Below are 25991 nucleotides of genomic sequence, written 5' to 3' on the forward strand. Positions count from 1 at the left end.
CCCGAATAGAGACAGGGCATTGAATTACAATCAGGAAAACACAAGTGGAGCAGCGCAGTAAGCGGACATGCAAAGACAAAGGAATCGAACGCCTTGCAATGAAACAAGAAGCAGCATCGTCCGGGGCGCCGCCGCCATTTTGCGCCGTCCTTCCTCGGTGATACAGATCGAATAAAGCTAAAGATGACGGGTCCGGGGGAAAACACTAACGAACTGGGGCACTCAAATCAGTCCAGAATAAACAAGAGTCTCGTAAAAGCACAATGGGCGGCCCATCGACCGCCAGCAACCGCCATCCTCGGGGCCAAGTACAGTATAGTCAAGCTACGGCGAGCCAACCAGGAGTATTCAAAGGAAACATGTCCATACTGCAGCATCCATGAAGTCCCATCCAGTACTGGCCATCGCCCCATCCCGGGGGATAGCAACAGGCGTCTCGCAGCAGTAGCGGGCAAAACAAGTGATGGCTCATTGGTAAACATCGGGTATAAATGACCAGAACAGCATCACGACATCACCAGCATAGGAAGAAACAGCACTTCAAGGATAGTCGTCCGCCCATTCTCGGCATCCAACACACCCGGCCGCCGCCATCCCAAGAGAGAGTCCGCCAAGTCGCCATTTTCCAGGATGCACCACCACAATGTAGCACGGCAAGGCCAAAAATCGCCGGCCTCCGTCAGAAGTAAGATTCACCGATGTCCCGTCACCGCGTAGCATAGGATCACAGGCACCCCCTCCACAGAATAGCATTCACAGGACCCCCCAGCACGAAAATGACACAGCGCTATCGTGCCCACTGGCACACGTAAGCCGGAATGTGCAGCACAGTCTAGTACACGCAGGCATTCAATGCGCCCTGAAGGAGACAAAGCGCCGTTACCTTAGACCGGCCGCCGATGCAAAGTGCTGGGGGGGAGGGAGGGGGGCGAAGCATCCAACACGGAGGGGCTGCGCAGTGCGTCTTGTAGAGGGCTCCGGCGGTGTAGGGAGACTCATTGAGCATCATGGTGGAGGAGCGGCGTCACACGGGAGACTGTAGCTGCCGGGACGGAGCCAGCAGCCGGGTGCACAGCCACGCGAGGCCCCGGCCTCAGCAGCAGACGGGCCGCCCAGAGCGAAGGAGGATATCTCGGTCCCTGAAGCTCCAAATTTCACCGCCATCGGGTGCCCCATCGCAGCGTCCCCTCCGACGCACAGAAGCGCCGTTCAAGCGCGGGGTGGGTGAACAAATCGGACGGCGAAGGGAGAAGGCCGGCGGAGCCGGGACTCCATGCGGCCATCTTGGTCACCGTCCCGGCTCCGCCCCCCGAGATTGCCACATTATTTATATTGGATGTAAAGATTGGAGACGTGTTCCCGCTGCAAAATTTACACCGCAGTGGTCCCTTGCTTTTATGATATTGAGCATTGGAAGGAGAGATTCTTTATCAAGAGACTCCTCCAACATGAATATCGACCTGTGCATATCTTGATAACTGGGTCGGAACATACTAGTAGCAAGCCTGAAGAAGGAGGTTGGACCAGTGTAACCCTCCGAAACGCGTCGCTTTTTGGCCTACTTTTAGAAAAATAAGTTCTCCTGACATTTACTGTGTGATGTGCTGAAACATTAATTCACGCTAACGTGTTCATTCTGTATCGATCAAAGGTCTATTTACACTGTGATTTTTTATCTTTGTAGTTTTTAATGTGTATACATATGTCTTGTTTTTACTGACAAATGGTATATATGTGTATTTTTTCTTGAACCAACCTAATAAAATCAAACATACCATTTTTTAAATATTGCATTCACATTTGACTTTCTGGCAACTGAAAAACTGACCCGGTGTGTTCTGAGTGGAATCTTTGGTGTGAGTGCACAATTGGAATGCTAAGAAAATACCCCAAAGGGATTTTTTTCTAGACTTGAACTCCCAGGCTATAGCATCTTTAGACATGACCGTCCCGCAGAATGGGTGGCAGCCTAGCCCTTGGTGCTAAAGATTTTCTTAACTGTACCCTCTCCCCGCTGGTGGGAGCTCTGGGTTCGCTTCTTGAAGCAGCCACTTTTTGCATTATATCCGGAGGAGGCGGTAGCTTCTCAGGCCTTTTGATCTATCGCCCTCCGGGGTTTAGGACAAATTTTCTTGAAAGATGGGGGTCAGATTTTAGAACCCTATGCTATTAGGACACATTATACAATTCTTGGGGACTTCAACTTCCATCTTGATTGTAACCTGTATACTGATTCAGCTCACCTTCTTGACCTCATGAAGTCCATGGGTTTCGAGCAACTTATTCACTCCCCTACACATAGGGCCGGCCATACTCTGGACGGCATTTTTATCAATCACAGCTATCTTAAGTTAAAAAACGTTTTGCCTCTTAGCTGGGTTGACCATGGGCTGGTTGAGTTAGTTATCACCTTCCCCTCCTGTACTAAAATCACGTCTAATTTGCCTTCCAAAAATATCTTCGGTAGAAAAATGCAAAAGGTCACGGCCACGGACTGGAGGAAGCCTCTGACTTTAACCTTGGCCAGTAGTCCTACTGTTTATCCTATAACTGCTAAGGGCTTCCGTGATTGGATTAAAAATGCACTAGACACTGTTGCGCCTACTAAATGCTGTACCACTAAGAGAGAAAAACCTTCAGCCCTGTGGTTCTCAAATGAGCTTAAAACTCTTAGGCAGCTCTGTCGCAAACAAGAACGAAAGTGGCGGGCAGCCCCCTGTTTGCAGGAAAAATTGATACAGAGGTCCTTGCTGAAGGATTATAAGCATGCCATCTTCCAGGCGAAATCCCTGTATTTTACTGGTAAAATTAGGTCCGCCGATAATTCATCTAGCATGCTTTTTAAAATCATTAAAGAAATTACCGAACCCTTAGGAGCGCCTCTCCTTAATCCTACCCAAGACTTCTGCGATAACATAGCTCTTCATTTTCAGCAGAAAGTCCTGAACATTTTCACCAATTTTCCTCCTCTGAGGAAATTAAACCTTCTACGGGTTGCACTCTGGCAGTTCTGCCTACTACGCCTAACCTGGCCCGGTTTCCAGCTATTACAGTTCCGTGTATTATGGAACTCCTTCTTGGTCTCAAATCTGGGTCCCCTACTGATCCTTGTAGAGTCTCCACACTTAATCCAGTGCCCGATCTTTTAGCAGAGTCTTTGTGTAAAATGTTTAATAACATTCTTTTATCTGGACATTATCCAGTCATTTGGAAGGAAGCCACTGTCTCACCCCTCCTTAAGAAACCTAATGCCGACCCCTCAGAATTATTGAACTATTGCCCTATTTCTCTTCTCCTCGCCCCTGCCAAAATGTTGGAAACATTTATTAATTCTGAACTCATGAAAATTATCGAAACATACGACATTCTGGATAGCTCCCAGAATGGATTTCCGGGCAGGACACAGCACCGAGTCCGCCTTGGTTGCGGCTTCTGACTGTATCCGCATTCTGGTCGATCAGAGCGGGTCAGGGGTGCTGGTCCTTCTTGACCTTTCGGCAGCGTTTGACACCATATCCCCAGTTCGCATGATTCAGCGACTGCGGGATGTTGGTGTCACACAGAAGGCATTACAGCTCCTTCAATCTTTTATGCATGACAGGACTAATGTAGTCAGCTACGGGGGGTTCAAAGCCAAATCTTTCAGTCTTCCTTGTGGGGTCCCCCAGGGCTCTTCGCTCAGCCCTACCCTTTTCAATCTTAATGGACCCCCTTGGCTACACTGGTGAGATCTTTTGGCTTCCAAGTCCTCTCCTATGCCGACGACACGCAAATCATTATTTCTATCTCTGATGATTTGCAGCTGGTCGCTCAAAGATTTAACACCTGCATGACCAGCATAATACACTGGATGCAGGACAATTCTCTCAAAACACGGAAAAAACAGAAGTTATGGTTTTCGGCACTCAGCCCCTTATTTGGTCTGCCGCCTGGTGGCCTGATACCTGTGGCCCTCTTCTTGTCCTGGTAACAACTGCCAAAAACGTAGGTGTATTTTTTGACAAGGGGCTGGCTTTCGACGCCCAGGAGAACCGTACGGTTAGCACCTGTTTTCATATTCTTAAACTGCTTAAGAAAGTGCTGCCTTACATTCCCCAAGATCTTCATCGACCCACCATCATTGCCCTAGTCACCTCAAGGCTTGACTACTGCAATGCCTTATACCTAAATATCAGTAAAGGCTCACTGAACAAGCTGCAGGTTGTTCAAAACACAGCGGCAAGACTTATCCTGAACATTCCCAAATATCACTTCATTAATGAAGGAATTCGGAACTTACATTGGCTTCTGATTAGGAAGTGGGCGTAGCACTTCGCTCCGCCCACGGAGTGGGAGTAGTGTTGCCTACTTCGCGCTTCACAAAGTAGGCGTAGTAGGCAACACTACGCCCACTCCGTGGGGGCGCGAAGTTGCCCGCCACCCGCCTCCCTCCTGCCCTCTTCTACAACCATATTTTTAGGATTAAATACAGTAAAAGAAAAGAAAAGGAACTTACCTTGGATACGGCGTCCCGAGGCTCCCTCTTCCTGTTGACGGGCCGACTTCTTCAGACGAATGCGCATGTGCGGGCGCCCGCGCATTTCTCACAAGAAGTGGGCGTAGCGGGCCACCCCACTTCGCGGAGCTTCGCGTAGCCCTGCTACGCGCACTACGCCCACCCCTACCTTTAAGGCTCTGAATTTGGTGTACAAGGCTATGCATGGTATTGAATCATCGTACCTTGCAACCTTATTCCACTGGTACACCCCAGGCAGATCCTTGAGGTCCTCCATCCTGAAAAAGCTTGTTTAGCCTAGATGTTATAGTTCCAGATGGGGAGGGTTGGGGGGGAGAGGGGGCGCTCTTTTTCTGTGGCGGCTGCCAAACTCTGGAACACTCTACCTCTCTCTATCACCACGGCTAACTCACTTGCTTCCTTTAAGATGTTGAAAGACCTGGCTTTTTGCATCATAGTTGGGGATTGTCTGCTTCCCTATCGTCCCGCTTAGCGCCTTGACACCTATTTGGTTTAGTGTGCTTTACAAATCTTTATCCTATTCTATCCTTGTATTGTGATTCCAGGAGGCCCTGGCTTAGAGATGAGTTTGGACGGTTCCCAGTGGAGCAGGGTCCAGACTGATTTGCATATGGCTGGGTCCAAACTGAGGTGGCACAGTGGGGAAAAAATAATGGATTGGGATGTAGCCTGAGTTGTTCCCACTGACTGACATTGATTCAAGATTTCAGCCATTTAATTGTTGTTGCAGTTGACACCTTAAGTGTGACGTGGTATGCCCAGACGTGTGTCCTATGCTCACTATGCAACTGGAATAAAGCTTTACCCGGCTTAAGACCCCTTACCAAAGGCAAAACCCATCCTAGGTTGCTTGTGTTACTTTTCAGGAAGGCTTGGCTTGGCAGTTTGGGCTGAACAGTTCCCATTGGAGCAGGGTCAAGACTGATCAGCATTTGACTAGGTCCAATTACGGTGGCAGGGTGGGTAAAAAAGGATGGATTGGGATGCAGCTCCTAGCAATTGTCAGTGGCTTAGATAAATTCAAGCATTCAATTCAATACGTTGTTTTGCACTTGATGGAGCATGGCCACCTGGTAGGAGCATCTAATACCCCCACTTCTTCCGCCCATGTGACTGACAGCGGACCATCTCTTCATCTTGCAGCAGGTCCTTTTGGCCAAAGGAGCTATTGAGGGTGCCTGTGTCAAAAGTAGGGCTTGGTTTCTATTCCAACTACTTTAGGGTGCCCAAGAAGAATGAGGGCTGTGGCTTATATTAGATCTGCATACTCTCAATGGCTTCCTGCGAACGGTGAAGTTCAAAATTGTCATTCTGGCACAGGTGTTGAATGGTGGTGTTGGACCTGCTAAATGCCTATTTTTATAATCCCATCCTGCCACATCCACCTGCAGTTTGTGGTGGGACAGAAGTATTTCCAATTCTCTATGCTCCCTTTTGATCTCACCGTAGCCCCTCGGGTATTCACAAAAGTGATGGCAGTTGCTCTTCGGAGGCCTTGGATACCTGTCTTCCTCTACCTCAATGACTGGCTGTTGAAGGCAAGCTCGTCCCAGGCAGTTTTCACACATCCAGACTATGGTGAACCTCCTGTCATCTTTGAGGATTCACTATCACCATGCCAAAGTCACACGTTCCTACTCTTCATATGCTCCCCTTCATCGAAACCATTCTGGACATGGTTTGGTTTTGTGCTTTTCCCCCAGAAAAGAGAGTCCAGGACATTCAGGCTATGATTCTGCTCTCTCAACCTCAGTCTTGGAATTCAGTGAGGTCGACTATCAGCCTGCTGGAAGTGATGGCCTACTGCATCCTGCTAGTCAGGCAGGTCAGGTGGAATATTCAGGCTCTACAGTAGAATGAAGTCCCAGTGGGCCCCACATCAAGGGGGCCACACCGACCACATTCAGATTTCAGAGGAGACTGCAAATTATCTGCAATGTGGTACTGCAATAATCAGGTTGGGGTAGGGTCACGGACCAGGAAGCCTACCACTTACCAGGATCATTGAATGCCAGGGCGGACGACCTCAGCCGTCTGCGCCTACAGGATAACAAGTGGTAAGTTTGTACCAATTGTCAGAAAATGAGTTCTGCACAAGAATCTGTCAGTGTGGTCTCTCTTGCTGCTGGCTGTTGGCAACTACTGGCTTGCAGTGTGTGTGGAAAATTGTTTCAGCATGGCTCACTCACCTTACACTAGTATAATAGCCCTCATGTGTTTGACTCCTCTTTGGCACAGGTTTGCAAGGCAAAACTCATGAGAATCTGTAGCTGCGTCTAGACTGTGCATCCTCACCCCAGCACAGGAAGTAAATTAGTGCAGTCCAGATTGCTGCCTAACCAACAATAGAAGCTCCAGTATGTTGAGTATGTAATTTCTGACAATCATAAGCGCAGCACTAGTCTGGAACTCTGCTTCTGCCTGCTGGATCAGCCGCAACCACACTCTCTGTATTTGTGAATCCAGATGTTATCAGCACCGGCCACAGTCCGGGAACTTATACTAGTTGGTTAGTCTGTGAACTGAAATATGCAGGTGACTGTTACCACCCTTCTGGACAGGTGGTGCGGAAAGAGAGGGAAGTTGGCATTGGGTGCTTTTAACCTATGATCACTTCATCAGAGGCCTGAAAGTAGCCTCAGAGCAAAACTGAAGGTGCCAATGCATGGCCTTGCCACTCTCCTGATGTCAGTGGATAGTTAGGAAATTAAGCTTTTCTTATTAGAATTTACCGGTGAGCCAAAGGATACCTATTGGGTGATAAGGGGTCTGAATCCATTAACTGTGTGGCAACATTTTTTAAACTGTTTCTGAACCTTTATATTGCACAAAAGAGTGGGATTCTGTAATAACCTTATTATACAGACATTGCTTTATTTGGCTTGTCAAAAAGTGTCACTCAAAGTATTCTACACGCAGCATGGACATGTCAATAAGCTCATTGCTGAAACTGATATCCTGCTTGTGGACTCTCTCAGCCTAACCCCCCTTCTCTTCATTTTGCCTAAGAAGTGGTGCTGCAACTATTTCGTAGTATGGGTGCTGTTCAATAATGTCATCTCACTAAACGCTTAGGGAAAATTTGGCAGTGCAGTTGTTATTTAAAACGCAAAAATGCTGCCAGAAGAAAAGCCTTTGAAAGGCCCTTATATTGTTCATTGCTCTAAACATTTGGGTTGAGTGGGGATCCTGCAGCTCTTCTTGCACCCCTAGTTCCAGAGTCACTGGGCCTGAAGAAATACCTTCTCTTCCAGCGCCTGGACAATGCTTGAAGCTTGGGGTTGCTCTTTTATGCTGATGTTTCATTTAATCCTCCCCGCACCTAAAATTAAATGTGTTCTCCAAAACTGCTTTCCACATTCTGTGGCCACTGAAATGGGTTCTGTGGTTGGTTTAGTGTTCTCAAAAAATATCTTTAATCCTTGCCTTGTTCATATACTGTCTGTAGTGCTGAAACAGCTTGTATACAGGAAATCTTCTCAAAACTTCAAAGAGTTCAAAACTATACAGCCTTCCCAATGTTTGGTTTGAAATTACACAGTCACAAAACAATGGCTCTGAAATCTCCCGCTGGCTCCTGGGGAAGAGAATAACTTAAAAAGAATCAGCCCTTCCTTACCTCATGTATTCTGTCCTACATGATTAGGCTTGCAACTCACTGTCTTGCTCCCTCCAGCCTTTGTCTGCACTCACCCAAAAAGCACGGGCGGTCCACCTTCCAACGCCAGCATTTTATGGAAGGAGATACCCTGTTGTTCCAAAAGGGTTTGATTGTAGGACAATCCCACCATATATGTTGGAAGACGCCGAGGAGACCACAACCCCTCCAACACTAATCAGAGGTATTTGGGAAAATCTGTTTAAGTTTGGTGGGGTATCAATTCCAATCCGTCAAAGTTTTTAAGTGAGCTTCTAGAGAGTGATTACATTTGGTAATGTCCAACCAGAGCCCGGTCCATTCCTTATTGGATATTTATCTCTGCACTAATGGCCCCTCCCCCACCCCCCCATCATGGCCGTATATCTAGGTCGCAGGGATTGTGTGGCCGCAATTAAGGAACTATAAAGGAAAGAGATTAGCCCCCTCATGGAGCCTACCCTTCGTACTAATTTTTCAAAGCATGTTCTCTCTCGAGTGGCAGCATTTCAAATGTGAGGGGTGAGAGCCCAGTGCTTGAGCTCAAGATTGTGGAAGTGTTCGTCTGGCTCAAAGTGAAACTCTCCCAGCAGTTCTCAAATGTTAAGATATCGTAATTATGAAAGAGGTCTGACAACATGAGACAGCTGCCCTTCTTCCACTGGTTGAAGTGGCCTTCGTGGAGTGCGGGTGGAAAAGCCCGGTTGAAGTGGATCTGTGTATATGGTGGGGGGAATGTAGTCCACTCCTCTTCCCCAGAGATTGAGTCCCAGACCTTCAGGGTAGTGCAGGTGGGAGTACTAATGTAGGCATTGGCAGGTCTGTTCTTCTTGGGTTCGATATGAGGTCCAATATTGTCCTAGCCGCAGGAGCATAGGAAGGGGGGTGCGGTGGGTGCGGGCCGCCCCGTGTGTCATCACTGAGGGGGTGACAAAATGGCAAAGATTTGTTTTACACACATATTTTTGCCATTTTGTCAAGCTGGGGGTGACAAGAAATCTTTCGCACCGGGTACCACCTGACCTTGCTACGCCACTGCCTACTTGCTATCGCCCGTTTAATATGCAACCAATGCTTCTCTGATTCCCTTTTGGACCATTCTGCCACTATCCTTAATTGGGCTACCTTATAATATAAGCCAAAGTCAGGGAGCCCAACTGCCCCCCCCACCCACCAACCCCCTTTACCCTCCAGCCCTCAGTCTCCTCAAGGTATGAAATGGTAGACGGGCCCTTCCATTTTGCCAGATGGAGTGAGTAATGATCAGATTTTGGGAAGGAGTTCCCTATCTAGTTCGATCAGTAGTGCCTGGAATAGATACAGAAATTTAGGAAGCACTGTCATTTTGATCGCATGTATGCGGCCCAACCAAAAAATTTAAAAGGGTTCCATTGGTTGAGGGCAAGTTGAAGTGGCAGAAGGAGGGGCTGGAAGTTTGCCTTGTATAACCCCTCTAAGCGCAGTGTTAAGTGTATACCCAGGTATTGAAGCGAGCGCTTGGCCCATTGAAAGGGAGTGCGTTCCCGTAGATCATTAGCCTCAGTCGCTGGACTCTCGTGAGGTCGAGTATAAGGGATTTACCCAGATTGACTTTAAAACACGCCACTTTCTCGAACAGGGCCAGTTCCTTCTGCAGAGCAGGAAGCGAGAGGAACGGGTCGGTGAGGGAGAGAAGGACATATCCGCGAATAGCGATATTTTGTGATTATCTTCCCCAAAGGGAATTCCTTTTATCTCTGGAGTCTCCCTAATACGCATCGCTAGCGGCTCAATGCTTAGAGCGAACAACAGGGGCGATAATGGACACCACTGTCTAGTCCCTCTGGTGAGGGGGAACGGGGCCGACATAGACCCATTAACCTGTACTCTAGATCGACGATGTACATAGTTAGACCTGATCATATTAATACATTTGTCCTCAAAGCCAAAGTGTGCTAAAAAGAAATGACCATGCCAGCCTGTCAAAGGCCTTTTCGGCAACCAGACCCACGAGAATTGCCTGTATCTTGCGTTTTGTTACCTTCTCAATCAGATGTACTGTTCTACGTATATTATCGTGAGTCTGCCTGCCTTTAATGAAGCCGGACTGAACAGGGTTTACAAGATCTGGGATCAGATCATTTAACCTCTCTCAAAGATGGCGGAATATAGCTTCGCATCCAGATTCAAAAGTGCAATGGGTCGATAGGAACCGCAGAGTTGTGCATTTTTCCCCGGCTTAGGTATTACCATTATCACCGCCTCAGCCATGGAAGGAGTCACCCCAACGTCTTCTGCCATTTTATGAGCCATCAGGCCATTTGGACCCAGAGCCTTGTTAGGCCTGAGTGATTTAATCGCCGTGCCCACCTCCTCCTGTGTTATGGGTGCATTGAGGACATAATTTCTGGCCTGAGAGACCTTGGGAAATTTTAGTGTCTGCAGGAATCCATTTTGTTCATTTACCTCCCTTGTCTCCCCCGCGTATAATCTCTCCTAAAAAGCCCGCAATGTGTTGGCTTTTCCTGTATCCGAAGTCACAAATGTGCCCTCCCCATCAAGTATATTTCCGATGTGCTCCCTTTCTCTCTTTTCCTAAGCTGCCTGGCTAAGTGTCTACCAATTTTGTTCCCCTGGGTATAGGAAATGTGGTGTAACCGTAATAAAGTGTACTCTGCTCTATTCTAATCGCTTTAAGCTACCCCCTAAGCTCAGTAAGTTTATGCTGTGAACCCCTGGTAGGTGTGCTCTTGTGTTCTTTTTCAGCCAGCTCCAGGTTTTCTCTCTCTCTCGCTCTTTGCTTGTTCAGGGTAGCGTTGAGTTCTAGGCATTTTCCCCTTATGACCACCTTGAATGCATCCCAATTATTGAAAGCCGAAGTGTCTTGGGGTTAATTCAAATTGAAAAATTCCGTAATCACTCCCCTCAGCTCATCCCTCATTAGTGTATCCCTCATGAGGGAAGCCGGGAAATACCACCTTGACGCCCCAGGTGTGTCGCGACTCCAGCTGAGACAAAGCAAGCAAGAGCAGTGATCCGAAATCGTGAGTGGGAGAAACTTGAAGCAAGCCCATCAGGTTCTGACTAATAAAAACATAATCAAGCCTGGAGTAGGTGTGATGTACATGTGAAATAAAGTGTAATCTCTGGTCAAAGGGTAGAGCGTGCGCCAGGCATCCCTAAGACCAAGATCGTTAGTGTCTGTTTAGCACTGGTGGGGAAGCAGCTTGTAGCTGTTCTGTTAAGGTGAGTACTATCTAGTTCTGCTTGCCGGGTGAGATTAAAATCCCCCAATAGGATTGTTGGCCCGGCCGCAAACTCTCCCACCGATCCAGAGTGTTGTCAGAAAGGCCGACTGACCCTTATTGGGTGCGTAAGCAGCAATAAAAGTACAGATCCTGCCTCTAAGTGATCCCTTCACCATGATCATCCGACCCTCTATTGTATTTAACAGCTTCTGGTTGAAATGTAGTCAAGCTATGAAAGAGTAGTGCTACACCTCGATGTTTGGTGACTGCTGAGGATCTATAAATATGGGATATTGTTTATGGGGCAATCTTATCTCTTCAGCCCTTTTTAAATGTGTTTCCTAAAGAGCCACTATATCAAAATGATGATCCGTAAGATATTTCCAAGTTTTTTGTTGCCTAAGTGGCGAGTTTAGACCCTAATCGTTCCATGATACTATGGAGCTCACCATGGTATTATATCGGCTCTCCCGTCCTCCCATCCACCCTCTGGTTTCTCATACTTCGTATTGGTTCTTCAAGCTCTAGCGATTAATCCTCCTGGTCTCACCCCCCTTGTAGAATCTGCACGGACTGGTATGTGCACCTGGACATTGTACCCTGTCAGCCACCACCATCCTCCCGCCGCCCTCCTCCCCAATAAAAAGAAAGAAAAACCCCAACAATCCCAACTTCAATGTTTGCCTGAAGGATATGGAAACTCCGGCTATGTGGATTAAAACATATCGGGACATGTTGGTGGATGACTCGACTGAAGTCGCCGTCAATACCTTCACCTCTGTTCAAAATGGTCGCCATCGATCGGTACTTAGCTTTGAATGTTCAAAGGCTTTCTTCAGTGCCCCTTCTTGCATCAGTCATTGACCCCTAGGAGTTCGCTGTCCACAGGTGTACGCTCTCCCCTGGAATGCACCACTCCCGTGGAAACTGGTAGGTCTTATAGCAGGATCCCTACACCAGTTTGCGTCACTTATGGCCTCCCTTAACGCTTGTATTCCACTGCAGTTTTTTATTGCTACTTTGGTCTGTTTCCCTCGCTGTGTCTTGCGTGCTCTGGGCCTCAGCAGGGGGAGGCCCAGCACCCTCAGACCCTCTTCAAGCTCTGTGATGTGGCGTTTTCTGTTATTGTATTCAAAACTCAGTCCGAATGGATATGTCCATCTGCATTTTATGTGATCTTCGTGGTAATAGGTCTGAATTGCTGCCTCCCTGCCAGCGTCGCGGGTGCTAGATCCTGGTACATGACGCAGCGAAATCCCTGGAAGGAGATGTCGCCCTTTCTCCGGGCCACTTGTAGTATGGCCTCCTTGACCTTAAAGGAGTGGAATTTGGCAAGGACATCATGTGTCCTACTATGCTCGCCATTTACCTGACCCCCTATGCGGTGTGCTCGCTACAGTTTAATCTTGAGCTATCTCAAGCTTAGAATTTCTGCAAAGAGACCCTCAAGGAAGGCCTCTAGATCTGGGACCTCCGCCACTTCCTCCAGGTCCCGGATCCGAATGTTGTCTCTCCGGGATCTGTTTTCTAAATCTTCTCTTTTCTTGCGTGTCTGTGGTCCACTTGTTCAGCTCTTGTGTCTTGGCTTCTAAATCAACTACTCGCGTGCGCACCTAGTCCACATCCTGTTGGAGCGATGCCATGCGCGTATTCAGGTCTGTTTGAAGTTGCTCCATGGAGGCTTTGAGATCCTGGTTGAGCTCAGCGCGTTGTTTTAAATTCTCTTAGGGACGACATCAAGTCCTCCTTCCTGAGAGCCATGGTGTCAGTGGATTCGCCTTGCTCTGGTGGCTGCCGTTTCTCAGCAGGAGAAAAAAAAGTTGTAGACTGTGGTAGTCACCTTCTTCGGTGGCATAGGTGCAGGCACGATGGCTCCCCTAAGTTTGTGCTTGCCGCGTCAACCGTGGAGAGTACTTGCCTCCCCCCTCCACGATTTGTTCAACACCATTGACCGCCGGTGGCGCCAATACGCCCCCGTTCTTCCTCAAACTGGACCTCACATGTGGTGGTATCTGGGCCTCAGGGGGCGAGATCCTATAACTGGGAGACCATTGCTGAGTGTTGTCAATGCTTGTTAGTCTATGGGGAAGGCACCAAGCCCCCCCTTCTTTACCTCACTCCTGCTGCGCCAGGGTGCTTGCTGCCGCTGGGGCACTTAATTGAGAACTGCTATCTCATCCCTTTCAATTATATGATCTCTGTCTGGGTCCCGGCCGCCATCTTGGGGTCAGGCACAGTCAGGCAGGGTTCCGTTTTGCCGCCGTTGCTAACTTGAGGCTGGCCGTCCGGTCCTACAATTGTTCCCGCTGCCACCTGATCTCTCCAGAACGTTGTAGTGCGTCCCCACATCACCAGATATAAGGCTTGCACCTTCCAGGGGACCACGCGCCTGTATCAAATATCCTCAATGAGCTCGGCCGGTCACTGTTCACAGCTCCTCCGGTCGCGGGGTATAGCGTCCCGCACACCGCTTCTGCAGGGATCACGATGGGGGGCGAAGACACTACCATTCCTCCCTCTCTGCTCCGGTAAGGTAGATAGGCTTCAACGGGTCTTTCTTCCTCCGATCATGGCGGAGGACGTCCGGGGGCGTCCGAATCCCGCCCAATAATGAATCGCCCGCACAGTGCGAATATATGCGCAGCATGCAAGGGGTTAACATGTGTAAAACACAATGCAGGTCAACCTATTTTCAAAACTGTAACTTTTAAGAAGAGGAATTAAAAACTTTTTTAGTGTATAAACCATAACATTCATGAAAAAGTAGAAAGTGCCATAGTTTCTGATATGAAAACTCATTGTAAGGACAGGGACAGATTGTTTCACTACTATACTGTCCCAAGCAAAAGGATAAGAGTTTACTTAGGGAACCAATTCTAGAACCTAGAGAGGAGATCCCCCTCCCAAGTACCAGCAACAATCAATAGAATATTGATTAACATATTGTCTACATATAACTTTGTCTGAACAAGGGTTTAACAAGTTAATTTGTCTCTCTGGAAAGACGCCTATTTTCCCAAGAACGCCCTTATGGGCAGAAGGGTTTAAAAAATAAAAACTGTCTTCCCATACCCTACACCATAGTTTTTATTTAGGCCAACCATTAAAATGTAAATGTGGGTGTATTTGTAAAGCGCACTGCGACTCCATGGAGTATCCTGGCGCTGAAGACCGCTGGGGAACCCGTCCTGGTTTTCCCTGTGAGATTGTCCCTTTCTGGGTATCTCCAAGGTGAAACCAGGCATCCCCGGCGTCTGTGGGGGGCCGTTGTAGAGATGAGGCAAGCTTAATGCCCAGAGTTGCCGAGTGTGTTCCCTAGTTAGAGTGGGCACCGAGGCGAGAATTATCGAGTCCGTTTTGACCCTGGTCCACGACCCTGCCGCGTCGGGAATTGAACCCTGGTCCCGGGCCGTTCTCTGCTTACGGGTCTGCCGCCTCTAACCAGTGAGCCACACCACTCCACTACCTGTATCACATTTAAGACCATTAATGATGTGTGGTTAAGCAGTGGCATTAAGGTTGCTCCAAACGGAAACCTTTAATAACAAAGGAGCAAGCTTGATAAGATCTTTAAAATGTACTAGACCAAAATCTTTATGACAAAAATATTGCCGACAACTCGACGAGAGAGAGAGAAGATGACAACAAGAATCAGTTCCCAGGCACCATCCAATAGGATGGAGACAATTGTGTTTTATAAATTTCAAGTAATGGGATTATGAATTTACCTCCTAGATTCAAAGCAAAATTTAATGCTGAACCAACCAAATGGAAAATATTTCTGCTGTCAAGTGGTCAGACATGTGGACCATGAATTAACAGATTCAAACATTACTGCAAGATATGGTAATTGCTGCACTTTCTCGTGCAACTTTCCCTTTCTTTGAAAAGGTCTGCGATCTAATGCCATTAAGGACACATGACATGACATGAGACACTGCAAAATGAACCCCCAAGTTCTTAATTCTCCATAAAATATTGAAATGCATCAACCACGGTTTTTAGGCCATTGGGGGTGTACAAGACAAAATAATGGCATAGCCAGCATATAAAAGTGTCAGAATTGGCTTGAAGTTAGCCATGGGCACATCATAGTCATAACTGATCAAACATGAATTAAGATTTTTGATATAAAGAATAAATAAATAAAATGAGGGCAAGGGCGCAATCATGATGTATGCCCGGCTTCAATTTAGTTATGCACGTACTATTAGTAACATATTTGACCCTGGCAGACAGGGTACCTAACACAGATAAAAAAAATCATCTAAGGGACATCCAAGCCAATTTGGATTAAGTGGTGCCATAACCTGGATCTGTTCACACAGTCAAATGCCCTAGTATGGTCCATAAAGGGCAAATACAAAAGGCAACCTTCAGAGTTATATATTTGCCAATAATAAGATTGAGAATCAAGCATTGCTCTATTGCACCTAAGCCTTCTCTGAAAACATACTAATATTCATACAGGATGTTATGATCTTTGCCTCAATCCAGGTTTCTATTGTGCAGGATTCTGCTAGTCACTTTAACCTTTGACTCAATCAAGGATTATGGGTCTAGAACAGTGATAATCTAGCCTTTCTTAAAAACAGGAACAATTATTGAGGTAGATCAGGAATGAAGAAGCTCACTGTTACATGTACTATTTAATACTTTGGTATGTAAAGGTGCACAACGATCAATATTGGACTTAAAGAGATTCATAGGGACACTTTTTGTGCACTCGCTTTGCCTGACAGACTTTCCAGTGAAGTAGAAACTACCTTGAGATATTCAAAGGTCAAGCCATTTGCAATATAAAGGAGGCTAAATCATTGGACATTCTCAAAAATGCAACCCGCATGATTAAGCCAGTAGATGTTCTAAAAATTGGATAGCCATTGTTCAGTGACAATATTTACCCCCGGGTTAGGCATAGACCCATTGTTTATCTTAAAAGAATTAACTGTTTGCCAAAATAGTTTTGGGTTTTAGTGATTTCCAGTTACTGCTCTTAAATTCAGCTTTCCTATATTTTAGAATAGCTGTATAGCAGACTCTGCATAACACTATCTCCCCATTACCTCTCGACTTTTTGGACAAGGTGCCTTGAAATCACCAATTACAGGAGAAACTGGCTGTGCCAAAGTGTATGGGGACATTACTCTCCGGGTGGTGTAGAGGTTTAATAAGTTAACAATTAATCACATTACAGAGCTCAACAAAAGACTTGACAATATCATGACAAGCTGCTATGGAAAGGCAAATATTAAAATGGGCCTGGCGATGCTTTAACAAGTTACCATGGAACACATGGAACTAAGAGATTCCAAATGAATGTAAGGGTACTATCCTTAACAGCAAGACACAAATTGTTACCCAGTTAAGGGGTAAGGGAAACAACAAACTAAATATTAGATACACAAATACTGCAATTAATGGCGTTTGATCCCAATAATCTTTAGCTAATATTTCTCCAACTGAAAGATTATTAAGCGGCAAGACATATAGATGTAATCAATGATGGAAAATAAAAAGTTCTGACACTCTATGCTATAGAATTGCCAAACCATGTCCATTCAAAACCTTTCTTTACTTTGATTTACGAAACATACACATAACCCATATTTCAATTCAGTATGATCAGCATTTAACATGAAAATACATTGGTCCACTAAACTTCTGATACACCAGAACCTTGCCACCAAAAAATTAAGATTTCTGTGCCACATGAATACATTCAAATGAAATATTTCCCAATATTTAATTAGATTGTGGCATGTAGGCTTGTAGGATCCTATGTTATAAAACTCAGTATACGCTTGAAAGGATATAACTGACTTGGTTAATATTTTTTATTTATACCAATAATGGATTAGTAACTTGTAAAGAAATGTACCAAAAACAAGGAGGGTGGAGTCATGATCCTTATAAGGGCGAGATGCTTCTACTGGTACCTGTAGTCTAAATGTGTGGTAACTCAGTTACTAACTGAATGTGTCAGAATAATAGCCTAGCTGACAGTACATTACCTAATAACTAATGCTGTGTCTGATCTGGAATATCCCCCTCCCCCCCCCCCGCGCCTTGAGACCCTCACGGGTGAGTAATGCACTTTACAAACCCTTGATTGATTGATGGACGATAGGAAGTCTTTCAGTGCCAAACTGATGACTCTTATCTCCAGAAGGTTGATATGGACTGGACCCGAGACTTTTGATCACCTCCTGTCCAAGATGGCCACCTTAGCCCAGAAGGGAGGCATAGGTCACAACTGTCAACTCTGGGTTATCAAGGGCTCTGCTGCTAACCCAATCGTGGTTCAGCAGCTTTACAGTCTCCTCCGAAATCTGGGTGTGGTCGTAAAGGTCTCCTACATGTTGGGCCTATAGGGTTCAGAACGTGACATGCTTAATCAGTAGAGTGCAGGAGGCCATCATTTCTGGTAGCCTCAGATTCGACCTCACTGAAATCCAGGACAGAAGCTGAAAGATCAGGATCATAGCGTGAGTGTTCTCGGCTCTTTCCCGGGGAAAAGGCATGAAATTGGCCCATAGCCAGCTTGGCTCAGATGTAGGGGAGCATCTGTGAAGGAGTCAAGTGTGTCTGGCACATTTATAGTAAACCCCAAAGATGACAGGAGGTTTGCTGTAGTCTGGAGGTGGTTGATGACTGTTTGGGGCGAGCCTGCCTTCAACAGTCTGTCGCTGAGGTAGTTGAAGACTGCACCCCAGATATCCAAAGGTGTGCTGCTACCACCGTCATTACTTTCATGAACACTCAAGGAGCGCTGGTGAGAAAATTGGGGAGCCCAGCGTTCTGAAAATGCTCCTCTAACCACCACGACCCGCATCTTGTGCCGATGGACCGGCAGATGAAAATATGGAAAAAGGCTTCCTGAGGGTTTAATTCCACCCTCCAGCCCCCAGGGTGGAGGGCAGATGAGACCTGGGCCAGGGTGTGCATTTTTGACTTTCTCCTTCTAGAACAAAGAAAGTGAAAGGGCACATGTCTAGACTAGGCCAAAGATCTCCATCCTTCTTGGGCACTAGAAAGTAGCGGGAATAGGAACAACGTCCTACTACTGGCCCTGACACCCTCTCAGTAGCCCCTTTGGCCAAAAATGGATTGCATTTCCTACCGCATAATGTAGACATGGTCCTCCATCAGTCATTGGGTAGACAGAGGAAGGTGTGGTTGCGACGAATTCTGACCTTGGCCGCATCGCGACTATCCTGAAGAATCTGTGAAAGAACAGAGCAAAGGTGTTCCTTAACACCGGGGAGGACTTTTCTCACTGACTCTGAAAGGACATGAGAATAGCGGGGTGGCAAACAGGAGGCATTGATCAAATTCAGGGACAATCTGGCTGAGGAATAAATGTTTCTGGAAAGTCCTCCACTGTCTTTGATTCACTGTCAGAGGGGGAAGCACAATCAGACTCTCTGGGGAGTGGTGTTGTGACAATAAACATCCAATGAAGGGCACTAACATCAACTTAAGATTGAATGCTACATGTGACACAGAAAATGTAATTTACATAATCAAATGCCCATGCGGACTGGTTTACACTGGAAAAACATCACGTAAACTGAAGACACGCATTAATGAACATAAGAGTAATATAAGAACTGAGAACACGAAATCTGCTCTAGCTTTACACTTCAAGGAAAACAAACACAACGTCAGCCAACTCAGATTTGCTGCTGTAGAGGTCGTGGAAAAGCGTGATGACAGAGACAATAATAACTTTTTATTGAAACGCGAAAATCACTGGATTAAATTTCTGCAATCTTCCAAACCTTTTGGTTTAAATGACCGGATGGAGTTTCTATGTTATCTTTGAGAGACATTTGTGGGATAAAATGTATGTTTGAGAACACAGTATACCATACTGATTTTTCACCCCAAGATTAACACCTTCACTCAATTAATTCACTTTTTTTCAAATCACTCGTTAGTCACATCACTCATTATGTATACACCACGTTTTTGTCATATTTTGATCCGATCCGGGATTTACACCACTACAAGATGGCCGCCGTTTACAGAGTCCGTTTTTGATGTCAGCAATACACGGATGATTTCACTTCCGTATATATCACGGTGTTTTTTAATCTCGATAGCGAGGGGCGAATGAAGTAGATGCATGGGTCTATACTACCTCACAAGTAAGTTTTAGAAAGAGTACGCACGAATGCATGCCATTGTTGTCCTTTAGAGATTCGTGTTAAGTTCGTCACTTTTTGCGCATAATCACGCCGGGAGATCACCTTAATGGTTAAGTGGTTGAGACTATATATTCTATCTTAGACACACAACTGAGTTTTTTATTCGCCATCTTAGATAAACATTCAGGCATCATACAGAACACATTGAACTACTGAATATGATTTGGGATGTGAAAAACAATTTAGAAGCACTTTCAAAGAAATTTGTTGCATTTATGTTGTACATACGTTTAAGTAGGCATTCTTTCGGAGGATTTGATACATAGAATGTTCATTTTTGTTCACAGAATACCCCTGATGAAGGACAGACCGTCCGAAAGGCATTGGGTAGTGATGTACCTATATGTGTTGTATCAACTTTAAAGCATGAAATTTGTTGATTATAATCATTTGAGAAAAATCGTTTTCATGTGAAGACAACATGAAATAAATGAGAAGAAGAATCTGAAACAAAAGTTTATGTGGAAAAACTTCTTTATTTTGGAAAAACCAAGATAAATATGTTCTAAAAGGTTGTGCCCAAGGAGTTGGCACTTACGTTAAGTGCCACAGACATTAAGTTGTGACAATAAAGCCTGGTCGCCTGGAGTAGAATAATGACGTCTGGCAATTTGCTGATTAACTTGAGGACTAATACAAGCTCTTGGAAAAGTGTCCATTAAAGCCTCATTGAATCGGAGGAGAGGCTCCGAGGCAGTCCGTCCAGGATGCAGGACTTCTGTCAGGACTTTCTTTTCATCTCCATGCTGGGGAGGTGGGGGGTCAAGGTCTTCTCTGCCCTACACATACCATAGCATAAAATGCAGATGCTTCTTTGGCCATGCCAGAAGCAGAGATAAGGTCTATCTTTGGGCAAGTATCTAGCCCACTAGTCTTTTGCAAGTTCTACCAGTTGTCATCGGCACAGGGCTGGGTGAACTGATCATACTGGTCATAACTGTAATCAGAGTCTGTTCCAAAAAGAGTGTTAAGAATGTGGCTTGCGTTGTGGTAAAGCAAGTGCAGAACCCTCATACTGATCAGATTGCAAGGTCAGTCATTGCCAGACTGGTGTCAGGTCGACATCCGATAGGACAGTCTGGGCCACCTCTTCGGGTGGTGATGTTGGCATCAGGCTTCGCATACCCAGGTTTGGAGTGGACTTGGGCCCCAGGAGCAACGTTGGTAATGGAGCCGAGGGCAGAAGTGGCTGAGAGAACCCAGTTGGCGCCGGTGGCAATGTACGTGCTGAGCCTCTTGACGCTGTGGGACTGAAAGGCACTCCAGTTGGTAGAGATCCGAAGAGCTGCAGCATAGTTGCTTGAAACTCTTCGATCTGCCGCAGTGTGTCTGAAGGCACCAGAAACTGAGATTATTTCGGAACCAGCTGCGAAACCAGCTCAGAAGTGGGCCAATTTGGAGCGCTATGAAGACCGACCTCTAGAGTGGCTCCGTCGATTTAAGGAATTGGAGTGGAACTGGGATCAAGCTTTGGACTTGGAGTGGGATTTGGAGCAGTACTGATGCTGCAGCTTCTTATGCTTTAGTTTCACCTTGCATTCCCTAATACCCTTCGAGTTCATAGACACTTAGTTTACGCAGGTCTTGGAGTCGTGGCTAGACACAGACACCTCAGGCAAAGCTCGTGGGATCTGTCATAGACATTTGTTTGTGACAGTTCTTATAGGGTTTCAAACCTGTGGTCTTAGGGAGTGACATTTCTTGCACACTGTTGAGATGTTTGGAGAAAAATCTCAAAAAGTAGCCTCCGAGACTGGAGAAGCTTTGGATCCATATTTAGAGGTCCAGAAAGAAAGGAACTGATGTCATTGCTCAGGGTTAATGCCTACATAGGGCCCGCACATCACTTCTGGACCGGAACAGCATCAGTGCTGAGTCACACAGTGTCACCTTCTGATTCTCAGTGGTTTCACGGTCCAGTCTGAGTACTGAGGTAATATTCAAAAGGTGATCAGAATACATTTTTTTATGTTAGGTGCTGTTCGGTGCGCATTGTGTGCTCCTGAGTTTATGGTACCCCTAACTTCAAGAAGCAGCAGTCATGCTGGCGATGTTGTTGATTTTATATATTTATTTAGTACTTGCTACAACACAATACAAATAGTAATTCAACGCATATTGGATCGATTATTTGCACATGAATCAATATAAACACTACATTCTTCAAAGGTAGCTTATCTTACAGCATAGAGTTGACAGTAGCAGAGATAACCAGACTTTAAAATTGATCTTTGATTGAGTTTGGTAATTGATCACACCAAGTAATGCCAATTTTTTTTGTTATTAGACTTCCTTGATTTTCGAGATAATCTTTTCAAGGTAGAAAAACAAAAGCCGGTTTTGTTTCCTTTTAATATACCTGTAAAGAGTGGGTACAGACCTCCAGGGTCCTTTGTAGCCTCAATCCTTCTTGATGTAGGTCATTCATAGTTTTATCTGCATTGTGGATTTGAGACCTAAGCTCAATACTGGATTGGCCTTCTGGAGCTTGTATGCACTTATTTAATTGGAAACTGTATACAGTAGAGATTCACCATATCATAAACTGTACTTAAATTAATTATTTTTGTTTTGAGCTTTTATGGGACTTGGTACATACAGCAAAGGAAATGGATTGTGGGATTTAAAAAAACACTCACGTATCCAAATGTTTTTCTGTAATTTCCTTACACATTCGAGAATGCCTTGATGCCAGATATTTTAGAAGGTTTATGCATTTTAAAATGTAAATAAAAAATGCCTTTTTGCCTAATATTGTTATCAGGAGAGTCTGCGATTATTTTCTGCTCAATTTTTCATTACCGTGTGTAGTTGTCTAGTCTAAAGTAATTTCTCTATTGCACTTTGGTGACACAGATTATATTGTAGGTCACTATCAGTACAAACTGCCTTATTGCAAAAAACTCATCAGGTTACCAAAATCTTCAAGGGGACTTAAAGCTCACCCATTGTTAATCATTGGTCGGCTTTATTGTCACTCTCGTTAGCTTGCTTCTTATTCAAAGGCTTGCCTTGTCCTTCTCTTGTTTATTCTGCCTCTGAAGCATAGCTTTTTTACATGTCTCCTTGTACTACTAACTTTTAGAGAACTGCTTTTCTTTTCTTTTTTAATCAATCACCAAGAGTGCATGTGTTTTCCAGTGGTCTTTCTTTTGTGCTTCTCTCTGCAGCTCTGGGTGCTCTCTTGTCAGTCTGCTTTTCTCCCCTTCTTGCACTCCTCTCTCTCGTTTCTTTTTTCTTAAGCTGTGTCCCCTATGTATTGCGTTCTCCCTTTTGCTCTGTGTTGCGCTCTCTTGTCAATGTGCTTCTCTCCCCAGATCCTGCTCTGTCACTCTGCGTCACCTGTGTGCTTTTCTGATTTTCTCTCCCTCTACTGTCTGTGTTCTGTTCCCGCCCCCCCCCCCCTTTCTCCTGACATGCTTCTCATTACCCCTCGGCCCCAGCAGCCCCAGCCCTCTTTTTATTTTTTATTTTATTTAAATTGGCGCTTTTAAATAAAATTAAGAAAACCTGAATTTATTTACCAATCCAAGTGCTGTCCACCATCATGGAGCCATAAATAAACCAATATAGCTAATGGAGCCCGCACCATTTCTCTGGTGGGCAAATGCGTTGCTATCACATCTTTTTTTTCTTTTCTTTTTTACTTTGACTATGCTTCACATTGTCCTGATGGTGTACAGTACCGCCAAAAGCAATTGGCATAGCCAGTAGTTGCTAAAGGTGAAATTTGTTGGCTTTGCCAGTGCTTGTTTTAATATTTGCTGTGACTCTTTAACATTATTTAACAGCCTCAAGAGACGAGCTGCTTTCCAAGTGCAGCATTATGTGGGCTATTCACCTTGTCTGGAGCACAATAGCTGCTCAATTTTTCTTTTCCGTTTGCCCTGTATCTTAATTTCTTGGTGCAAGCTGTGAGAATATTGTTACACAATTCAGTCGATCATTATATTAAACAAAATGTGATATGTTGATATGTCTTGTTTTTATCCTATATTGCACCAGGAGGAGTGCATTCCCAACACCCTGTGTTGTGTCCTACATTGCAATTTACTCTTTTGTCATTTGGATTATAGGATGGCTCCTGAAGTTATCTTGGCTATGGATGAAGGACAATACGAGGGAAAGGTGGATGTCTGGTCTCTTGGCATCACCTGCATTGAGTTAGGTGAGTAAAAACAATGATGGCAATGTCATGTAAAGGATAATCATGTCCACTTCAATGGCACCATACATGATTTCTTATTTAAGGCCTACATCAGAGAATTGGCAACTGATGGGTAGCACTATTAGCGTTTCAGAAAAGTAGAACAGAGACCTAAACCTACAAGATGGATTTGTTACCTCCTGGGTTTAGGCGGCTCAGTTCACCAGTACTGTTGGCCACAAGTTTTACTGACTGTGTTGTGTGATATACTCATTTATCTGTATTTAAAGCATCCAATTCATGAGCATTCAAGTAGTAAAAATATATATATATTAGTTCCAGCCTTTGGGTACTATGCTACCTAATGGATGCACCGAAAATGTTTCACAAAGAAATACAACTTACTAGTTTTTTGTAGCTCGTAACTTGTGTGTCATGCTCCATAAGGGGAAAACTTCACTATTCCCTTTCTGGTGCTTAACGTTGCTAACTGTCTTTTGTGCTGCGCATTTTCTTTAGCGAGTGAACCCCTACCATGCATTTTCTTCATATTTTAGTTGTTTAGTTCTCTCCTTCTGACGGATTCTAAACCACAATCCCTCTTTGTCAAGCCATGCACAAAGGGCCACCATCATTTTCCTGCTACAGACCCATATATGCCTACCATCTAGTGACACATATCCAAGAAAGCTGCATGTTTTATGCTTAGTTTGGGCAAAGAGCAGCTACTAGAAAGCTACTTTTGATCAGAGGACCGCTTTGGGCCTGCTGTAGGGCTAAATTCTCTGGACTTTTTATTTTTTAATAGGAAATTTTTGTTTAGCATTTAAAATAGAAAAGCAATACAGAGCTTTGTTAAAATCTCAACACAAAGAAGGCATGGTTAGCGTGTCACATTCCCTGCTTTTGAGATAGTCCTTCAATGTAGATATTTCTCCAGTGTCATTCCACACGCATAGTGCGCCATAGACTGCGTGTGTTTCTCTTCTCGTTCCGACAAATGATCACAAGTCTTTTAGTTCTATTGGATGTAGATACTTTGTTTCCATTTAATGAAATGAGTAGCTAGTTGTTGCAATATTTTTCTTGTGATTCCAAGCAAAATTGGGATAGGGTGGGGCAGGTCCTTGGTGTTGCTATTTGTGACGTTACATCAGACGTACTTTTGATTGGGTGATTAACTCTGTACATGTTACTTAAGAGGGCTGTGTTTATGGGGTCTCACTGGTTAGAGCTCTGCTTACTCATAAAGCTAACAGCCTAAAGGTCATGGGCCTTTACCATTCTGTTTTTCTAAGACTTGATTTGGCTAGGGTTAACCAACCGTGGCCAAGCGAGTAGGTTTTCACCGGTTACAAGCCAGTACCTGCAGATGGAAGTCTGCTGTAAAAAGAAGCCCAGCTTTCATTAAGTATGTGTGAATTAAGGCATGTCTTAAATATTATCCTTTCCTTTTCTGGAATAACATTTCTCTATGCTTCCACTGACTGGTGTCGGGGATTTCCTCTGATTTCCTATGAAGTGTCAAATATTTGTTAGCTGTGTCTGAAGCAGATTCCATACCTTGTCAGTCAAATATTCTGCTCTTTTTTTTCTTACTTGGAAGTTTTTTCACTAGAATGCTGGTCTCTTTGGGTTAGTTTCATAATTTTATGGCAGATCCAAAGCACAGCCAGTGTACCTTTGGGCACTTCCCTCCCAACCGTTTCCATCTGAATCGCTGCAACCACTGGATTTTCAATCTGTTCACAGGCATGACTAAAGTCTTAAGAGCAGAAAGCCCAGAAAAAGTTAGAGTCTCTGTGATAGGAAGAATCAGTTCACTCACTTATATATAGTGCTGCACAGTGAAGGCTATATTGCTGAATTCCATCTGGTCAATAGCCCTCAGTCCTATTTCTAACATGCTAATGCTTTCCTGGATTTCAAGGCTATATACTCCTTTCACCCCTTCACACTGGTTAATTTCTTTATCTTTTACCTACTTCAGCAGTGAAAACAGAGCTACTTCTCAACACACTAAGGCTAAGACGTCCCACTGACTTCTATGTAGTTTCTGCTGCCCCTGACCACTCTAGCAATGGGGCATAGACTCCAGACAGAGGAAGGCTTTTGATCCATACCCACTATTGCACCAAGGTCACCAGCAACTCATGGCTCATAACTGCTTTATTTTACTAATCCCACTGCAGCTGTCTGAGTTTGCCATCAAAAGAATTGTCTGGAGGCATTAGAGGAGTTCCTCTTTCCT

General features: G+C 45.1%; 1 protein-coding gene across 5 annotated transcripts in view; it reads left to right on the forward strand.

Moving 5' to 3' along the window:
- Positions 1–25991, forward strand: part of TAOK3 (TAO kinase 3) — a 1265547-nt gene that overhangs the window by 520062 nt on the left and 719494 nt on the right. For all 5 annotated transcript variants that reach the window (XM_078667094.1, XM_078667097.1, XM_078667098.1 and 2 more), the window contains one exon: positions 23670–23761. In XM_078667094.1, the coding sequence (XP_078523220.1) occupies positions 23670–23761 (92 nt within the window). The remainder of the gene's footprint in view (positions 1–23669; positions 23762–25991) is intronic.

Source organism: Lissotriton helveticus, chromosome 11 (assembly GCF_964261635.1).
Source record: "Lissotriton helveticus chromosome 11, aLisHel1.1, whole genome shotgun sequence".
Taxonomy (NCBI): domain Eukaryota; kingdom Metazoa; phylum Chordata; class Amphibia; order Caudata; family Salamandridae; genus Lissotriton; species Lissotriton helveticus.